An 18,075-nucleotide genomic window follows, 5' to 3' on the forward strand; every position below is an offset into this window, starting at 1 on the left:
AAGATTGACCATGATGTCTTGCATTAAGTATTTAAAAGAATTAATCTTCTTTCACAATAATAAGTTTACATCTCCCAACAGAATTCTGTTCTCATCTTGACTCCTCAAAACAGAGGAGTTTTTTCAGCTGTGATGATGAAGGTAGATAATACTGTGAAGAATAGTTTCACAAAGCCCTTCGCTATGTTTCCACTTGTAACTACTTTTCTTCCAGTTCAGCAACCCTAGTCTATGGGTACTACATCTAGGAGTAGTACCTACTACTCCTAGTAGGTACTGCTGAAGTGAGCTACTCGCCCATACACATACCTTGCAAATCTAGGAAGTATCATGTTGAAAAATACCAAGAGAAATTGATACTGTATTTTATAAGTTGACATATGAATACAGTCATACTGATCTCCCAGTCTGAAACATGCTCCTTCCCTCAGAAAAACACTTGATTTAGGATATTAACTGTAAAGGAGGATACTATAAGATTCTATATGCTATAAGCCTTTCCTAAATTGAGAGACAAGATAAAAAAATGGGCAATTTCTGTTATATGAAAAACAGTCAGACTTCCATGAACAGTCAGACATTCTTCAGTGCTTTTTTCAATAGTGCTTTACACTGTACTTGGAAAAAGTGTTCTTAGCACGCTGCAGGAATACCCCACCCATCTTTAAATGCCATCACAGCCATTCAGCACTCTGCCTTACTCACCACTTTTCTTTCACTAGGAGTAAAACTAGTAACTCATTTTTCAAAGCAATTTTCCAGAATTTATGTACGTGTTCATCAAAAAATTACAGTAATTATTGTTGTTAATTCCCTGAGGCTCTGCAAATATGTATTTTAATGGAAAATGAAAGATTATTTACCTGTGAAGGAGAGACCTGCATAGGGTGACAGTTCTTATTTATGGTAACACGTAGTAGAAAATAACCAGGATATTTTGAGAAGTTGAGTCTTCTGCTGCTGTGCACTAACCACTATTGGTAAATAAACGCTCATCTAAGCAGTAGAAAAGTTATCGCAATATAATTTAACAGCAGCTGTCAATAAGCAATACCTACATGAGCTGATGCCTTTATGCTTTATCCATTTCTCACAAAGAACACAGTCTGAACAAAAATAATTTGTAGCAACATGACAACAAGCAAAGATTTTCTTACCTCAACTAAGAAGACGATCACACACAAAATGAGAACAAAAATCAAGTTTTTGTGGATGGTAAGGTATCTGAAATAGGTATTCCATGTAGTAACAGTACCCATGCTTTCAGGATCATCTATGAAGCATTCCTATCAAAAAATAAGTTAGACCATACTCAGAATGATAATAGTATCTATATATAAGAATTTCTGACATATGAATGCTGCCATTCTTTCTGCTAACTCTCTCCAAATAATTGAACTGCAGCATTTAAATCAGCCAATAATGGCTAGAGAGCAAGGTACTCACTGGGTGAGTCATCTTTGATATAAAAGTACAATTTAGAGATTATTTCAAATTTTCAGACAACACTGAAAGAAAGAACCAAGATTTGTCCAGCACTACCAGAATTAAAAGCTATTAATCAGTACCTATTTTCTTTCAATGGAGATTAGTATTGTAAATTTGTAAACACACTGAGGGTTTTTTTTTTTGCTGAGATCACAAGAAAGAATAGGCAGTGCTTCAGCAAATTATGAGTTTAAATATTTCTTAGAGATTTTTATCCACCTAGGAAACTCCTTCAGAAAATTTTCCTGTCCTGAGAAAATAAACTGTTAGTTTTCAAAATGAAAATAGTTCATCATGACAGACTGACAGTTATTAGGAAAAAAAGAATTTTGGTCCAGTTGTTGGTATAAAACTCATCCTTAATTATATAATTTCCAGTACATCCACAAAACCAGAGTAAAATCAAGCTAACTCCTCTGTTCAGTATCTATATCGGGATGCAAGAGCTAAGCAGTCTGACAAATCTGCCAAATTAAATTCCAGTTCTAAAAACCGCGCTAGTACTTCAAACATTTTATTTTTTCCATGAGCCTTAAGGTTTCAAAGGTCAATTTTACAATATTTACGTCAAATGTTTTACAATGATGTTTTTCCAAGTTATGGTTTCCAATTTCATTTTAGCACAAGTGATCTTAAAGGTAAAGTGCAGGAGATGAAAACTCGGTATTGAAATTCTCTACAGATAACATTCAAAAATTATAAGAAATCAGGTAAAATAAATTTTTGAGGATTTCAATGATTTCAAGATAGTATTTGAGGATAAAAATTTTCACAGGTACTACAAAAACATATTCCACAGAGAATGTCTGCACTAGGAATGAAATAGTAGAGTAGAAAAATGTATCAGAAATATATTGCACTAAACTATCACCATATCAAAACCAAGCTGAACGTAAATCAACACACACCTTCAAATCCTCTTCATTGATTTCATCAGTTATGTCCAAGATGCTGTCTCGAGACACACGCCTGGTGTAGATATCTATCTCAGAAGACAGGTTTGTCTGAGGCACCATAGACATTTTCCGAAATGTTGTACTTCCCTTTTTGGAAAAGTTTGGTCCATAGTTCACGGAGGTGCCCGTCATCAGGTTTAACACAGATTGTCTCCTCCGACCTTGCAGTATATGGTCAGTGCTCAGCATGCTACTCCGAAGCAGACCTACATCTCCCTGTTCCAAGTCAGGTACCAGTGAGAGCCTCCTTTCTGGTGGGTCATTGTGGCCATCGTCTATCCCATTGACCTGCATGCCATTCCTCTGCACTACTGAGAACTTCCTACTTGCATTAACGGGGTTAATAATTATGGAATTCTTCCTTTTGTCATTAAAATCTGATTTTTGTTTAAAAGATTGTCTCTTTATTTCATTTCGTGATCCCATGCCTTCTCCTTCAATGGAAAATCGTCGGAGAGTCTCAGTTAGAATTGAATTTCTTCTCTCTGCACTGAATTGATCAAAAGAATCAAATCCCATCAGCTCTGAGCTGAAGTCTGGCCGTTGACCCTGAAGTTCAGAAAATGTTCCATAGAAATAGCAGCTCCCTTCATGTAAAATTAATATTTTGTCAGCAATCTTTAAATGCTCCAGTTTTGAAGTAACCAAGATCCTAGTTTTATTTGCCATCAACTTGCACACACAGCTGTAAAAGACGGAAGTGTTAACATTTAGGGGGGTTTTCCTCATGATTTAATGTTGCTTCTATCCCTTTCAATCTATTTGCTCTTACCTGCTTCTCTCCCACTTCTCTTGGGTGCTCCCTCAAACTACAAAGGAAATGGTAGAGCTAAGATGTGTAAAGGGTGAGTACTTTATCGCAGGAATCAGAAAAAGGGATACAATTTAATCAATTTCAGGTCAATCCAAAAAAGCACATTTCAACCTGAATATGAAGTATTTCTTTTCATCTTAGGGTTACTCAGATCTTTTGCTGCCAAATTTAAAAGTATTAGCTTGATTTCAAAGCTTCAAACTTATGGTGAGTAAAAAGCTCATGGATGGCACTGTTTGTCCTTACTCTTTTGATCAACTTGACAAGCCAGAGATCTCTGTCTTGGGACAACCTGCTACCAATCTCCTGGTCAGTGGGAACTTTCACGTGACCCAACTTCCAGTGATTAGAAAAACAGGACAAAATATAGCTTTTTGTAAAAATTTATACTCACAAAGCAAGTAAGTGTTTATAAATGAAAGCCTTTCTGGTACACACACACACACCCCAGATACAAAACCATGCACACTGGGAGTAAGAGACTATAGCAGGTTCAATACGTTGAGATGGAAGAGGGAGCAGTAGTGCTCACACCTGAACCAAGCTTGTTCCCAGCACAGTGTACTATCCTGCTGCTAACACAACATACTCAGCCACAAGAATCCCGAAAAATAAATATCCTCAAAAGGTATAATTTTGATCACTTCAGTATTTGTGTACTGTTATTAAATTCCTGTTCTTGATTTTACTTTGTGCTGGTTGGCGACATTCTTAAATACAATCTATCAAAACATACAATACCTTTCAAATATCTCTTTTTCTGTAAAAATGTCCAGATGTCCAAAAGGAGAATCCAGGAGATACAAATCAGCATCTTTGTACACTGCTCTGAACAGAGAAATGGAAAAGACATTCATATTTATAAATTTACATAAATATAATTCAAAAAGAACGCCTTTGCACTTTTATCTGAAAACCTTGCAATTGATAGACTTTTCTACAGCAGCAATATGGAGCTGCAGTTCAACATTAAATGTGCTTATAAGACACCTTTCAATAAAGCCTTTCCTTGCTGGAGACCATATTACAAACTAACTCTGTTTTTCATTAATTTCTTTGCAATTATACAAAGCTATAGAGCTGCTTTTTATATAGGTTACTCTAAAGATCTGTTGATAGCCTGAATCTGACAGTCCCCATCGGTGTACAGTGATGATTTCAATATGATCTGTAACATCTACTGGTGGCTGAGGGAATATTCATCATCGTGGCTAGGCTTCGCGAACGAAGATTTGGGAAGGCACTATCCACATTTGCTACAGGCACGCTGGTGGCTTAGGAGGCCAATACGTGACAGGCTGAGGGAATATTACATATATGTAAATAAGCATGTAAAAAGACTTAGGTCTCAGCACTTTGTTTTAAAAGTACTTCAAAATAACTGGTGAGTAAAGACAAGGGTATTAGTGAGGCATGATCTTGCAAATACTATACAAAGTGGAAAAATTATATAAAATTATATCTAAAATAAATATATAGAAATGTACAATATTTTGAGTTGCAGAAATCAAAAACTATTGATAGCATTAAGACCTTAAGCTGTATGTACCTGGACATGGCTCACTGAGACCCTAAACCTTTGGTTAAGAGGGTTTTTTTAAAAAAAACAATTTCAATAGAAGTTCAGAAAGAACTCCTGCCATCCTCTGTGAGAACGAAAATCATGATATGGTATCAATCAGTGTATAATTAGTAAAGAAATCTGGACAGCTGCATTTTGGTATTTTTTGAAGTATGTTAATGTGAAAATATCCAACCACCAGCAGAAAAGGCCCTCAATAATAGCTTATTATGTTAATAAACCAAGGAACTTTATTGAAAAGTTCTCTGTTACGATGGATTTCACTGACCATACATTATGATGTATGGCTGCATAACAACAAAAAGTTCAAACTCTTCAGGGTGCTTTTATCAGCAAGAAGTTTGCAGGGTTTTTCCTGGAATAATGGTAGCACTCAAATTATTGCTATAATTTATGTGTTGGACTTGGTAGCTATAAATAACTGGCTTTAAGGTACCAGACCAACAAGCTAGTTCAAACCCAGGGCATGCACTGTTCTTTTCCCTTGGTCCTTTCTTTCCCCTAGTTGTGGCTGCAGGCTTGGACAGTGCTCTGTAAGAAAGATGGACTTGTGTACTCTCCACTTACTTCTCATGACGGCTGGTTGGTGTCACTCCCAGTGGGGATTCTCATTTCACATGACCTTGAACAGAGTACACCTGATACATGTATGCAGCCAGTCCAAGAAAATAATGTCCAGTTTATCACCAGTGCAGATGGGTACAACCCAGAGCAGTAATCCTAAATTTTCTCCTCCAGCTTTTCAGAGCCTCATCTGCAACCTACACCTCAATACCTGCACATCTTGAAGCATGCTGAGCTTGGACTGGAGCCCAAACAAAATGTAAGATGGCCACTGTCTTTATGATATGTAATTGTTCTGAAAAATAACAATTACACAGCTGACAATAAATATGTAAGTTCTGTAACCCTCCAGGAAATGAGCTGTGACTGTCTGAAAAGTGACAGACATGATTATTCATAGCATCTAGGAAATAGTTCATGTCAATTTTGCATTTTGAATGAAAATCTAGCTATGTTTGTTGGCTTGGGGCTTTTTGTTTTGAAAGTTTTGCCTGTTCCTCCCCTCATCTCTGCTCTTACTGTATAAACCAGAACCATCCATATGCCTCTTCCCTCTCACAAATCTGCTAGAAAGATCCACACTGAAAGATTCTCTATTTCAATGAATTAATCTTTTAGCCTCACACAGACACACACATCTTTCATGGGATGCCAGTGCAGATCACTGTAATGTGATTTTACTTCTACTCAGTGTTTCTGAGCATGGGAACCCACACAGTTTGCACTTGGCACAGAAATAAATGGGGCCATTTACACATCAGAGCTGTCATTACTGGATTTCTGATGATAGCTAAGTGATTCTGCTGAAACACATAGCTAATTTATAAGACAAACACCTATGTTATTGTTCTGTAGACCTTCAGAATTACTTAATAACATTGGAAGGTCAAACAGACAAGGCCATTATTCATAGGTACTGACTAGCCACTGCTTTCCACTTTTTCTTTTTACAACTGAAAAACTCCCAGAAGCATTATGAAACATGGCTTTTTTTTTTTTTTCATTTTTTTACCTGAAGACAGAGATCATGTCATTAATCAATATATAAACCGCTTTGAAGAAGTGTCATAGCAGGGAAAGATCCTGGAATATTTATTTGTATCTTTCTGTGGGTTTCTTCAGTACTTAGGAAGCTACAGTTAAAGGTCTGAATTTCCAAAGGCACCTTGCATCAGGGAGGAAAAGATTCACCTTATGCTAAGCCATAGCATATGTCTGACATCCAACTTTTAGAATTCAGTAAATTAATACGAACATGTATCACAAACAAAACTGCATAGCAAAACTCAGATTTCTGATAGTAAAATCAAGTTTATGATATACCTGGAGGATGTTTATTTAGAGGACTTACTCCATATGTATTTAAATGCTTAGTCATAATATATTCCATATACATGAAACAGAACATTAGTTAAAAAGCAAAATACTGACCTTGCTAGTGAGATTCGTGCTCGCTGGCCTCCGCTCAGAATGATTCCACCTTCACCCAGCAGTGTATAATCTTTGTCTGGGAACTTGGAAATATCCTGTTAACAAGTTTTTTAAGAGTCAGACATGTATTTTCCATAACCAAGAAATCAAGCTACAGACTGGATGGAAGTACAGTGTACAAGGTGTACCAACAGGTTAGAAGAAGTTGTAAAAAAAAAAAAAAGTCCCACAGAGGTTTATCTACTTCATTTGTTTATGTAATCAAAAATGGTGATAAGAGAAAGCATATCATTCTGTTGCAGAAAGCAATCACGAGCTCCAAGATCTCAAGAATAAATATTTGTCTGAATAGTTAATGTCCATAAAAGCAAGGAATGTAACTTCATATAATGTCAATCCAAGACAATAACTGTTTAAGTTTTCTGTCAAACAACAATGATAAATGCACTTGCTGCTGCAGCTAGGGAGAGCAAGAAGCGAACTAAATCTGAGCTCTCTCAAACCCAGAGAAATCTATACTTCAGGCAGATTGATTAAAAAAGGCTTGCACTAAATTCCCAGCCAGGAATGCTCAAGGTTTGCGAAAGGTTTTGGAACCAAGTCCCACTGTTTGGGCTGTAAGTTACTTATAACTCATGACTATGTTAAAAATGAACCTTTAGCCATTGATAAAAACAGAAAATACCATTTCACTCTCATATGAGACAGAGAAAGGAGAAAAGGACATTTTTGTGCCCAACTGGTAGAGGTGGCTGGAAATCTTCTTGAGAGGAGTATTCAGCATCAAAAGTGATGATTCATGCAAACCACAAAAATTCATGGAAGTGGAGACAATGCGAATAGCTTGTGTGCCTAAAGCCTGTCTAGCTTTTCTACTCTTACAGTTGCTCTAACAAAAAATATTAATTCTGCCTTCAAGCTTACCTGACCTACATCCTTAAGCCAATACAGTGATACCATGATCACTGACTGTATAGCGGGAAGCCCTGACTCTCCCAGAAATTTCCAGTGCCTGTGTTCACTGCTCAGCAGCACCATACTGCCGCTCTTGCTGCCTGTGTACACCCTCCTGCTCCCAAGGCAGGGATACCCCACAGCCAAGGAAGCTGACCGAGGCATCCAATTACAGACAAAATCAGTTTCAGTGTTCTCATGCTTTACACATATTTCCTTTCAGTGCAGCTTCTGGGGAAAAAAGGTGGCATGCAATATGTCTCAGAAACTGAGCTTTTGAGAGCAACCTTTAGGCAGTGCCCTGGAAGAGGTAGCCTGTTTTGGGGTCTCTTCTCCCAGGTAACCAAAGGCATGCAGGAACTCAGTTGTCTGCAAGCACTCTGCATCACCCACAGAAATCCTACAGCATCTGGGAAACAGTCTGGAAGACACATGAAGCACTTACAGGGCAATACAACCTGGGATTCTAAGTTGAGCTGCTCTCTACTAGTTCGTATTTCATACAAAGTCAGATACAATCCAATTTTGATGACTCTTGCTATGATTTTGAGGGTTGATCACTCTCTGTTGGGCAGCCTTTTGACATTCCAGGTCTTTAGGGTTTTGTAGAATAAAATAAATAAATAAATAAATAAATAAATAAATAAATAAATAAATAATCCTTCCAAAGAAATGTTTCCTTCTTCCTCCTCTGCAAATTGCCCTGACCTCAGGAACAGAGTGAACAATGCTGTTCAGCCCTGGAACAGTGACAGATGAAGGGTCCAGTCACTCAAGGGCTAGAAATTGACTGTCTGGTCTGTCAGGAAATGGGAGATTCTTCCAACTCTTTAATTTGATAATAGCATTTACTTCCTGACTTAGAGGATTCTGATCTTATAATCAAGATGCTCTTATGTATGGAAAATCTATTGCAGATGATTTTTAAATTATTCTCATATTAACTAGTTAATTCCCTCTTGTAAAAGGAGAGTCACACAAGCAAATCCCTGGTACTAACATAACAGCTCAAGTATTTGCAGAAAGAGGGGTGTGAAAAACAGTGCCAGCAACAGTTTTAAAGGAAGATTTTCTGAATGTGACAAAATCACGTTCCTATAAGTCATGAAGTATTTAGAGAGAACATCTGAAATTCTGACATAAAATCTTTTCTGGCATTCATTTGAGACAACCTGGTCAGATCACTTGAAGTTTCATTACGTATGTTGGAGTCCAGTTATTCATCTGTGTCTGACCACAGGGATTTGCACGGTTAAGTATCTAGATATCTAAGCTGACCTCAGCTATTTCCCAGTACTACCAGTACTGCTGCTTCCTGATTCTACTTCTTCCAAAAAAACCCAGGTGAAGAACTGGGCCCAGCATGTCTTCTCCTGAAAACAGGGTAAAATCCTAGCCCTACTGAAATTCCAGGGTTCGCATTGTTTTAAATGGTAGTGGCATTTCATCAGATATATTTTTTTGCAGATGTGTCAACATGGAATTTTAATCAGACTTTTAATGAGTTCCCCTTCTGCTCTCCTCTACCCTTCACCTCAGGATAATATATGGCATGGAACAGACAAAGAACTTTTCAGGCTGTAATTACAATAATTAAAAAATATTTAGTAATTTCTTTCAAAGGCGTAAACAGAGTAATGAAGTCCAATAGACACACAATGCTATTTGTTGGAACATGCATGACCTATTGTAAAAAAGTACATAGGGCTGGTCCAAATACATCCTTGCTGTCATTCTATGCAGGAAGTGAAATCAAGCCAGGGACAAACCTAATGTAATGATGCTGAATAGCACAAAGCCCAGCATATTAATGAAGCAGCCACTGGATTTTCTTTAACATATCTATTTCTAAGTGCTTAAATTGAGACACCTGTTGGAAATTATTCAGAGATTAAAACCCCTACAGTTCCGAAGACATTAATTACTTTTGTGGATGCTTCTAATATCAGGAGTTAAAAAATCTCAAGTTACACTCTCCAGGAGAAGACACCCTTTTTAATAGCTATTTACATTTTTAAGAGTGTAAATGCCATATTCATCTACCTCAGCAGCAAGGGATGAGCTTCATAATACCTTTGGGCTTGGTATGGACGAATACAGCCAGCATAGCTTCAGGGTGAATAGGAAATACAGCCTCATTATTACAAAAGAAAACCTCAGCATGGACTTCACACTCAAAGTCTTTTCTGTAGAGATTAATCATTTGATAAATCATTAGCAACAAGACAGAATATAGTCTCTAAAAACCACGCCTTTCAGCAAATAGTTGTTTGATACATCCAAACTCCAGCAGTTCTAATGATAGAACATAAGTATTCTACTTATGGGGCCTCTCTTTCTTCCTTAAATTTGTCCTTAATTATGTGAGTTTTGATCATCTCTTTTCTGTCTTTCCTCATATAACAGTCATGAAACTGGTAGAACACAGCAGTAGTACTGACTCTCTCCATTTCATCTTCACTCTTTCCCCTCTTTCACTTCTGCTTTTTTTACATTCACAGTTTCTTTGCCATCTTTATCCCCTTTCTTTTCTTCCTTTCCATTAACATTCCCTATCTTTATTTTAACAGCTTCTAGAAACGCCCCCCACTCTCATTGCTACCTCCTTCTCACCTACCAAAGTACTTCCTTTTTCATTATCTTCTTTTCTCTGTGTATTAGAGAAGCTGCCTCTGAGTACACTTTGCCATTTCTGTTATGTAGCACGGACTGTTTGCACCAAATTTGAAGAAAAATACTGAAGCCCTTCTGTATAAAAAACTGAACACAAGTTAAGCAGAAGCAGCACCAGGGATTTTCAAGTAGGAGTTGCAATACCATTCCACTCTTTGATAATTTTGCTCTTTAGTTATATGAGAAAATTTAACTGTTACCTACTTTCTGTACTTCCAAGTAATCACATTCAGTTCTTATATACTAATGAGGTAGAAATGGAACTGAAACAGACTTCTAGATTTTGTGATTACTAAAAATCTTTAGATAATGAATCTGAAATGTCATTTTGCAGAAACTATAACTTTCCCTTTGTCCCAATTTTCAGAAAATAAATTATCTTAGAAATGACAGATGTGAACTAAACTGCAAAATCTGAATTTTTAAAGTTTTAAAATCAAGACTTGCATTTCAGACTACAGAAAATTTCTGTGAAATTTCAAAAGATGAGGAATTTCCAGTAATTTTTCATATCTTGGCTTTTAGGTAGCTAGCTTGTCCGTACTTGAATCCTCATTTTCCTGCAACAGAAGCTAGAAAAACAGATTTCTTTAAAGTATTTCAAATCAGATTCTTTAAATATTTTTTTAATTAGGGAACTCTCTTCTCTCTGCCCATGATTCTTGAAGCCAAGGCTTTTGTTAGTCTTTAGCTGAACCATTTATGAAGGATTCATGATCCAAAAGCGTAAGTTTTGTTTTCGCAAGAGTTTGTGACCTTGAATAGAGTGTCAGGCTCACCCAAAACTCACACGAATGCTGGAAAAACTTGCTTTCTCTATGGTGAAATATTCTCATGGAATAGATTCTTGAAACATGAAGTAGTCAGTATGCTGTGTGTGGCTACGTTAAACCCAGGGTAAGAGAATTAAATACAATTCCAGAAGTGACATGAAAGACAGGACAACGTGGAAGATAGAACAATATCCAAGGTAATCAGTCCAGAGCCCTGTGCCTAAGACAGCAAAAGGGGTAGGGAGAGTTGTCTTGGCTGAAACAAGTTTTAACTAAATGGTATCAACACAAACATTGCAGAGGGGTTCTGTTATACACATATACTTGATCACTCATAAACATCTTGAAGTCAGTGCATTTGGGAGTTTGAGGCTGGTTTGTTACCTAATCAAGATGTTCTACTGCTAAAAAAGAAATATGCTAGCCTATTAACTTCCAGTTCACACAGAAAACTCACTGTGTCAGCAGCTTCACAGCTGACCTGCCCATGATTTTGGGCCACAGACAAGAATTTTCGTTAGAGGAGTCTGCTTATACCAGGGGATCATACCAGTGTGAGGTGGAAAAAGTACAAAGGTAATCAGCTTTTGGGCCCACATGTCTGAGATGCAATGGTTGTAGTGGGAGTTTTGACATATTATGTGGACTTTCTGCCTGAAAGACGCATTTATGCTCTTTTAGCTGTTTACATTAGGATGTGATGAACTTCACCTTGACGTGCCAGTTGCTCTCCCCAGCTGTGAAGACAGGCTAAGCAACTTATTCTCACATAATTTACACTACAGATAACCAAGCTACCATTTAATATCCTCTTGCAGAGAAGTACGTCCTACAAAGCACTTCAGGTAAGACTTGAACTCTTTATTGTTCCTCTCTTCCGCGTACTTTGTAATCTGCCCGTATCCCTAGTGAAAACGAGGCTCAAAATCAGGGCACGAAGTATTTCACTCACTGACATCATAACTCTCAATTCCTACTGATTTAGTTATCTGCCAAAAAAAACCCCAACAAACCAACAAACCAATCAAAATGCAATCCCAAATCAGCACAAATAAAAGGGGTTGGAACAGTGGGATGCAAAGATATGTTTCTGTTTTAGGGCATCCTTGACATTGCAGTGAACTTGTCACCCAGGGATGGATGCCATACTTTGTAAGGAGACATCAAACATACAGGAATACTAATCTGGGCTTGGCATATTGACTCTCTCTTTCTACAGTTAATCTTTCCATAACCTAAATTCTTAGATAAAAATGAATTTCCTGCAATCCTCGTAAAACCAGCTCAAAACCCCACAGAATCTGGCCACAAATTTCATTAGTACTATTAAATGATTCAATTTCACGTGGAAACACTTCCTCTATTTGCGTGCCACGTTAAACATTACATTCATGAGCAGCTGGTGGCTCTCAAATCAGAATATGTGTTTACTTAAAGAGTGGTAATCTCTCAAAGGTGGTTTGCCCATTATGTGTTTATGGCCTCTTAGGTAACTACTGAAGGGTCAAATGAACTAACTAGGTGGAAAAATATCTGTCTTACAGAGCAAAAAGGTAAAACTGGGAGTCACGGAAGTATGGCTTCAAAACTTATGAATTACTGGACCCCCTCAAAAGTGATATGATGCTTGTTTGTTTTTAAACAAGAATAACTATAGCGGGCCTGCTTCTGTAGTTGTGACTGGAAGAATGTCTTCTCTCAGGATGATTTTGTTCAGTGTTAACAGCATTTAAAAATGAAGATTCCTGTGTCAACTTTTTAACTTTTCAAGTGCTAAATAAAACAAAACAAAAATCACATACCCTGCATATAGTTGCCTATTAATACTGAGTTTTTCAACCTAAATATCATGTTATTCCTGCCATTACATTAACACAACCTCCAATTAATACAGCCTCTAGGGAAGTCACACTTGTAGAATTACATCAAATTTAGTGGCAAGTTTCCACAGACATATAAACTCAGGAAGTTCCCATGTCTCAGTGGCTTTGGATATATACTTGTTTCTTAAATTGAAGTGCTAGGCAAAAGTTCACACTTTCTTGCTACAATTTTTATCATGAATGTGATGAAAGGTACTTGATAAAAAGGGTAAACCTCTCTGTCAAAAGTGCTGCTGAGGAAGCTCCAATTCATCTTATCTTACTTTTCGAGTACCTTTAACTTGCCTATGAGGACTGTCTTTAGAAAATGCGCTCAGAATCCACACCAATTACATCTTGTCTTCTCTCCATCACAGCACGCCAATGTAAGACTTAAAAGGTAATAATTTTAAGATAATACCTGCAAACTCAAACTCATGTAAATAATTTCAGAAAAGCCTCAAAAAAAAGGACAAATGGTAAGGACTATTGATCTGTGCTGGAATGGTTTGATCTAGGTAATGGCTAACACAACCAGATTTGCCATTGTTGAGGACTTCACAGAATAGAAATCTAACACAAAACACATTCTGACCTCTGAATAAAGATCTGATTTCCTATAGAGGAAATATTCTATTTTTGGAACCTAAAAATATGGAAAGCTCTGGGGAATATTTACTTCCACTTTCCATCTTTCATAATTACTTTGAGATAAATTTACCTCGAGTACTTAGCAACTAAAGAGGCTGTAATTGATAAATCCTTAGTAAACTAACTTTGTACCAACCAAAAAAAGTCAGGCAGAAAAATGTAGCACCGAAAAATCTCATGCACCCCAAATTACTTAAGTTACACTTGCATAATATCACTTGCATATCTCCATAGACCTAAAACAAAGTGCAGAGCACCTTGCATGACATCACCTTGCTTCAGCGTCCTGCTCTGCAGCAGACAAGAACAGGCTACTCACTGTGCGTCTGCAAGCCTCAAAACTATGTAGAAGATACAATGTGACCCACATAGAGTAACCTGTAGTATTTTATTGGCACTAATGAAGACGTAGGGGAAAAGACATTAGATTTAGGAATTGGACTAGACCTTTAGTATGCTTCCTCCATCGGTTGATGGTGGAGATAACAAAGCAAAAGAGGCATTTTATAGGTATGTTACTTTTTGCACTAATAACACATCTATTTGCCCACTGGGTTAAAGAACATAGCTTTGTATTCCAAAAATGTTTTGGTGAGAATGGAGCTTGGAAATAAATCTCACTTAGCCACTGTTAAGAGCTGTATGTTAATTGACTTTGAACATACATGCAATAAGGAAATAAACTCTCTTGTATCACCAATCCTTGGTTCCTTGAAGAGTCCACATAAGAACTAGACTCAGCAACAGGCCTGCATTCAGGCGAACTATATAACTACCTACAAAAGTTGCAGAGAAGGGGGAAAAGTGAACTCACTTAGGCAAAACCCCTCCTTTCTGAAGAACAAGAACACACACACACAGTTCCAATGTAAAGCACTGATCACTGTTGTAAAAACTCCTAAAAGGTCACACTGGCGAATAAACAGGGAATTAATATTTGAAATCCATCTTTCAATCTGCCACACTGTTTGGTAACTTATATATGAAAGTTAACGAGACTAGAAAGCATAATAATAGCATTTGGCTTCCTTCCAGACTATTCTGCCTTCGCTTCAGGCCAGCCCAATTTATTCAATCCAGAAGAAAATATCCTTATAAGCATCAAACTTGATCTCAAATAATGAGCCCTGCTAGGAGGTGAAGCATATCACTCTGCACAGAGCTGCACCAACATTGATCAAAGCTGGCTTGATTGAGCCTGTTTGGAGAACAAAGGAGCTGCAGTCTGCCGAGACACTGAGCCATCCCACCAATACTGAAACACCAAACTGTCCCACCAGCACTGAGACACTGAGCCACCACTAACCACCTGCTACTCTAGGAAGGGCCTGGGGTGGGAAGCCTTTTTGAGTAAGGGCAGTTTTGAACTGCTGAAGCCAGTTGTTTCTTGGAGCTTTAGCACTGACTACAACTTTTACAACCAGGCTTAAGAAGCACCCTGCAGAAAGCCTGACACAGAATTTGTTAATTCTCCTGTCTTCAGAAGCTTTCAAAGAAGATTTCCAGCAAACCAAATCAAAAATCTAAACACAAGCTGAAATGGCCAGAAACATAAAAGAAAATATTACTTTACAGCTTAACTATACCCTGGTCTGAGACAAAAAGGCAGTACCTCACCTTATTTTTAAACAGACTGGCTATTGTTTTCTTGCTTGACTGGTGCTAAGGGAAAACATGTTTCACTGTGAGGTCTAAAGAAAAATCCTATTCGGCACAGTTAAATATTTACTGGTTTTATTTGTATATTACAGGCAAAATGCCTGATCTTAAGGCTCAGCAGTAAGTGTGCAAAGGTCTAAAATGCTAGTTCCTTTTGTATCTTGCTGTGTGAAAAGATATCTTTTCCTACACTACCCTCTGTCAACATCAAACACACAGATGGACATTTTCATGTAATGAGTAATTGTACTCATTGTGGGCTACATGTCACATAAGGATCGATCCTGCAATAATTTCCGGTGTGAGAACTTTCAATGTGCACATAGGAAAAAAAACAGCTTTAGTCAAGATTTTCCTCTAAATAATTCAGGTTTGTAGCACAGAGTTCCAGTCATCCCTGGAACCATTTCTGAAGTGGCAAAAGAAAGGGGGGAAACAGATTCATTTCCAAGAGTGTAAGGAAAAGCTTCTTTATGGGGAAGAAATGTGACCAAAAAAAAGCGTAGTAACAATATACTTTTTACATAATTTCTTTAACATCAGTATGTTTACTCAGGTTTTTTAACTAGCAAGGAAGGCTGAGAATGCAGACACCATATACTATCTAAGCAAGCTTACTTAGCTCCAGTTGTGTAAACCACCAGAACTGTCAACATCAGCATCTCTCCCAAGGAGCTGGCAACAGGCTGACTTGCAATTCCACAAAATTGGGATGCCAGGCTGAGTTCCTTAAATCTCAGAAATGTCTCACTTACTTAAAGGCCCATTCCCTGACTTTTTTTTTTTGGGGGGGGAGGGTCCATTGGGTGTGGTGGCAGGTCTTAAAAGGCCTAGGTGACTGACCTCTTCCAGTTGGCAGGCTTTGACGACACTCTTGTACCGGTATTCATCATAGGACACACCAAAAATTATGTTTTCTTTTATTGTTCCAGGCATGATCCAGGAGACTTGAGGTGAAAAAGATATCCTTCCACTGTGCTTAATTTTACCCTGTGAAGGCTCCAGTTCTCCCATTATCAACATCAGAAGAGAAGTCTGAAAAATTATTAACACTTGATTAATATATCAGAGATCTGTACAACAATAAGAAATTTTGAACGAAGTGATAGTCACTCTGCTAAGTCACTTAAATGGCATATTTGTCCTGTCAAGAGTGCCTATAATACTGATCTAGTGCAAACTGCAACTAGTGGAGATTTTCAGTGGTTCTGAAAGATCTCTTATGTGAGAGAAACTTAATGTGATGACTGATAAAAATTGTGTAAGATGCCTTGTAAAAAAGGCATCCAGCTGCAATAGTATGTAATTTTAATGAAACTTCAGTAATTTTTTAAGGTAAAAATCTGTGAGACATATACAAACAAAAGATACTAGCATTTATAAAGAATGTTATTTGATTTTTTAAAATGATCAGTGATTATTTTGTTTGTTCTTTGTACAACATAATTCATGTTTATAATTTTGCTAGTGTTCATAGGTATTTTATCTGTATGGCCTTGAAAAATGCAATTTCTTTGTGTAAGTGTATACAATTTCTCAGTGTGATCTGAATTTCCCTGTGTAACTTTTAACTCATCTACGTGAATGTATGACCTAAGTATATTTCCCTTCATAAAAGAATTGATTGCAATTTCAATACTGACATGTTATAATTTCAGAGTTAATCAGTAGCTTATAGTAACCTTGCCACACATCACTGGCTACTAGATCAAAGAATGGAATTGAGAAATACACGGAAAAATTTGTTACAGAGCCACTGCAGTGGTGTTCTTATCACCAATAAACAGTCAACAAAGCTGGGACGTAACACCAAAGATGTAAAAAACCTACCTAAATAACAGTTTCATGCTGAGAAGCCAAGATTCTTTGACAAGCTAAACAATATGCTGGGGGAATCTCAAGAGATTCTTTCCATTATACCAGAATCTGAGTTTTCCAAAATGGTAAGTTTCCAATCTTGCAAAGGACAGCTGATTGGTATGTTTTGTACACTGGATGTTAAACTACTGTATCTTGTGCCATATAACACAAATTGAATAAAACCAAACCAAACCCTATCTAATATTGAAAGAGTATTAAGAGCTGATGTCAGGCTTAATACATTTTACAGATAAAAGAGTTTGTTTCACAGGCCTGACAACTCCTGGAATGTATAGTAACAGCCTCAACCAACATGACGGAAGCCTTAAGAGGGTGTAAGGGAAGGAGAGTCTTTTTTTGTGTGAGGGTGGGAGGGGGGCGCCGGTGAACCTTATTTTTTGTAAATTTTTTAGATATAACCCTTTTTTCTATTGCCTTGGAAAGCGCAAATTTGTTGTATGTACTCACATAAACTGCTCAGTGTAATCTGAATTTTCCTCAATTTCCTATACAGCTGAATAAAGGAGATATACATATGTCCTTCAGCACTTTCTAGTTGACATTTCTATATTAAAATCATCAGTTTTAGCAATAGCCATAGACAAACTGTTAATGCAGAAGTATCACAATAAAATGCACCTTAACATAGCAGCTTGAGGACAATCTCATGTTCTGAGTCCCTTGCTCTTTTCATATGGGGATCACTACTGAAAAATAATATAGAAGCCTTGAGACTTGATCATATTGAAATTGATGGGTCCTTTGTCATTGACTCCAACAGACCAAAGACCTTATCACTTCAAGTAAA

General features: G+C 37.3%; 1 protein-coding gene across 1 annotated transcript in view; it reads right to left on the bottom strand.

Annotated features, from left to right (window-relative positions):
• CFTR (CF transmembrane conductance regulator) overlaps positions 1 to 18,075 on the bottom strand; it is a gene marked incomplete at its 5' end in the record, with an annotated part of 73,242 nt that overhangs the window by 37,184 nt on the left and 17,983 nt on the right. Inside the window, 5 exons of the mRNA XM_032688680.1 lie at positions 1,158 to 1,286; positions 2,397 to 3,129; positions 4,000 to 4,086; positions 6,836 to 6,930; positions 16,251 to 16,442. Of these exons, the coding sequence (XP_032544571.1) occupies positions 1,158 to 1,286; positions 2,397 to 3,129; positions 4,000 to 4,086; positions 6,836 to 6,930; positions 16,251 to 16,442 (1,236 nt within the window). The remainder of the gene's footprint in view (positions 1 to 1,157; positions 1,287 to 2,396; positions 3,130 to 3,999; positions 4,087 to 6,835; positions 6,931 to 16,250; positions 16,443 to 18,075) is intronic.

This window comes from Chiroxiphia lanceolata, chromosome 5 (genome assembly GCF_009829145.1).
Source record: "Chiroxiphia lanceolata isolate bChiLan1 chromosome 5, bChiLan1.pri, whole genome shotgun sequence".
Taxonomy (NCBI): domain Eukaryota; kingdom Metazoa; phylum Chordata; class Aves; order Passeriformes; family Pipridae; genus Chiroxiphia; species Chiroxiphia lanceolata.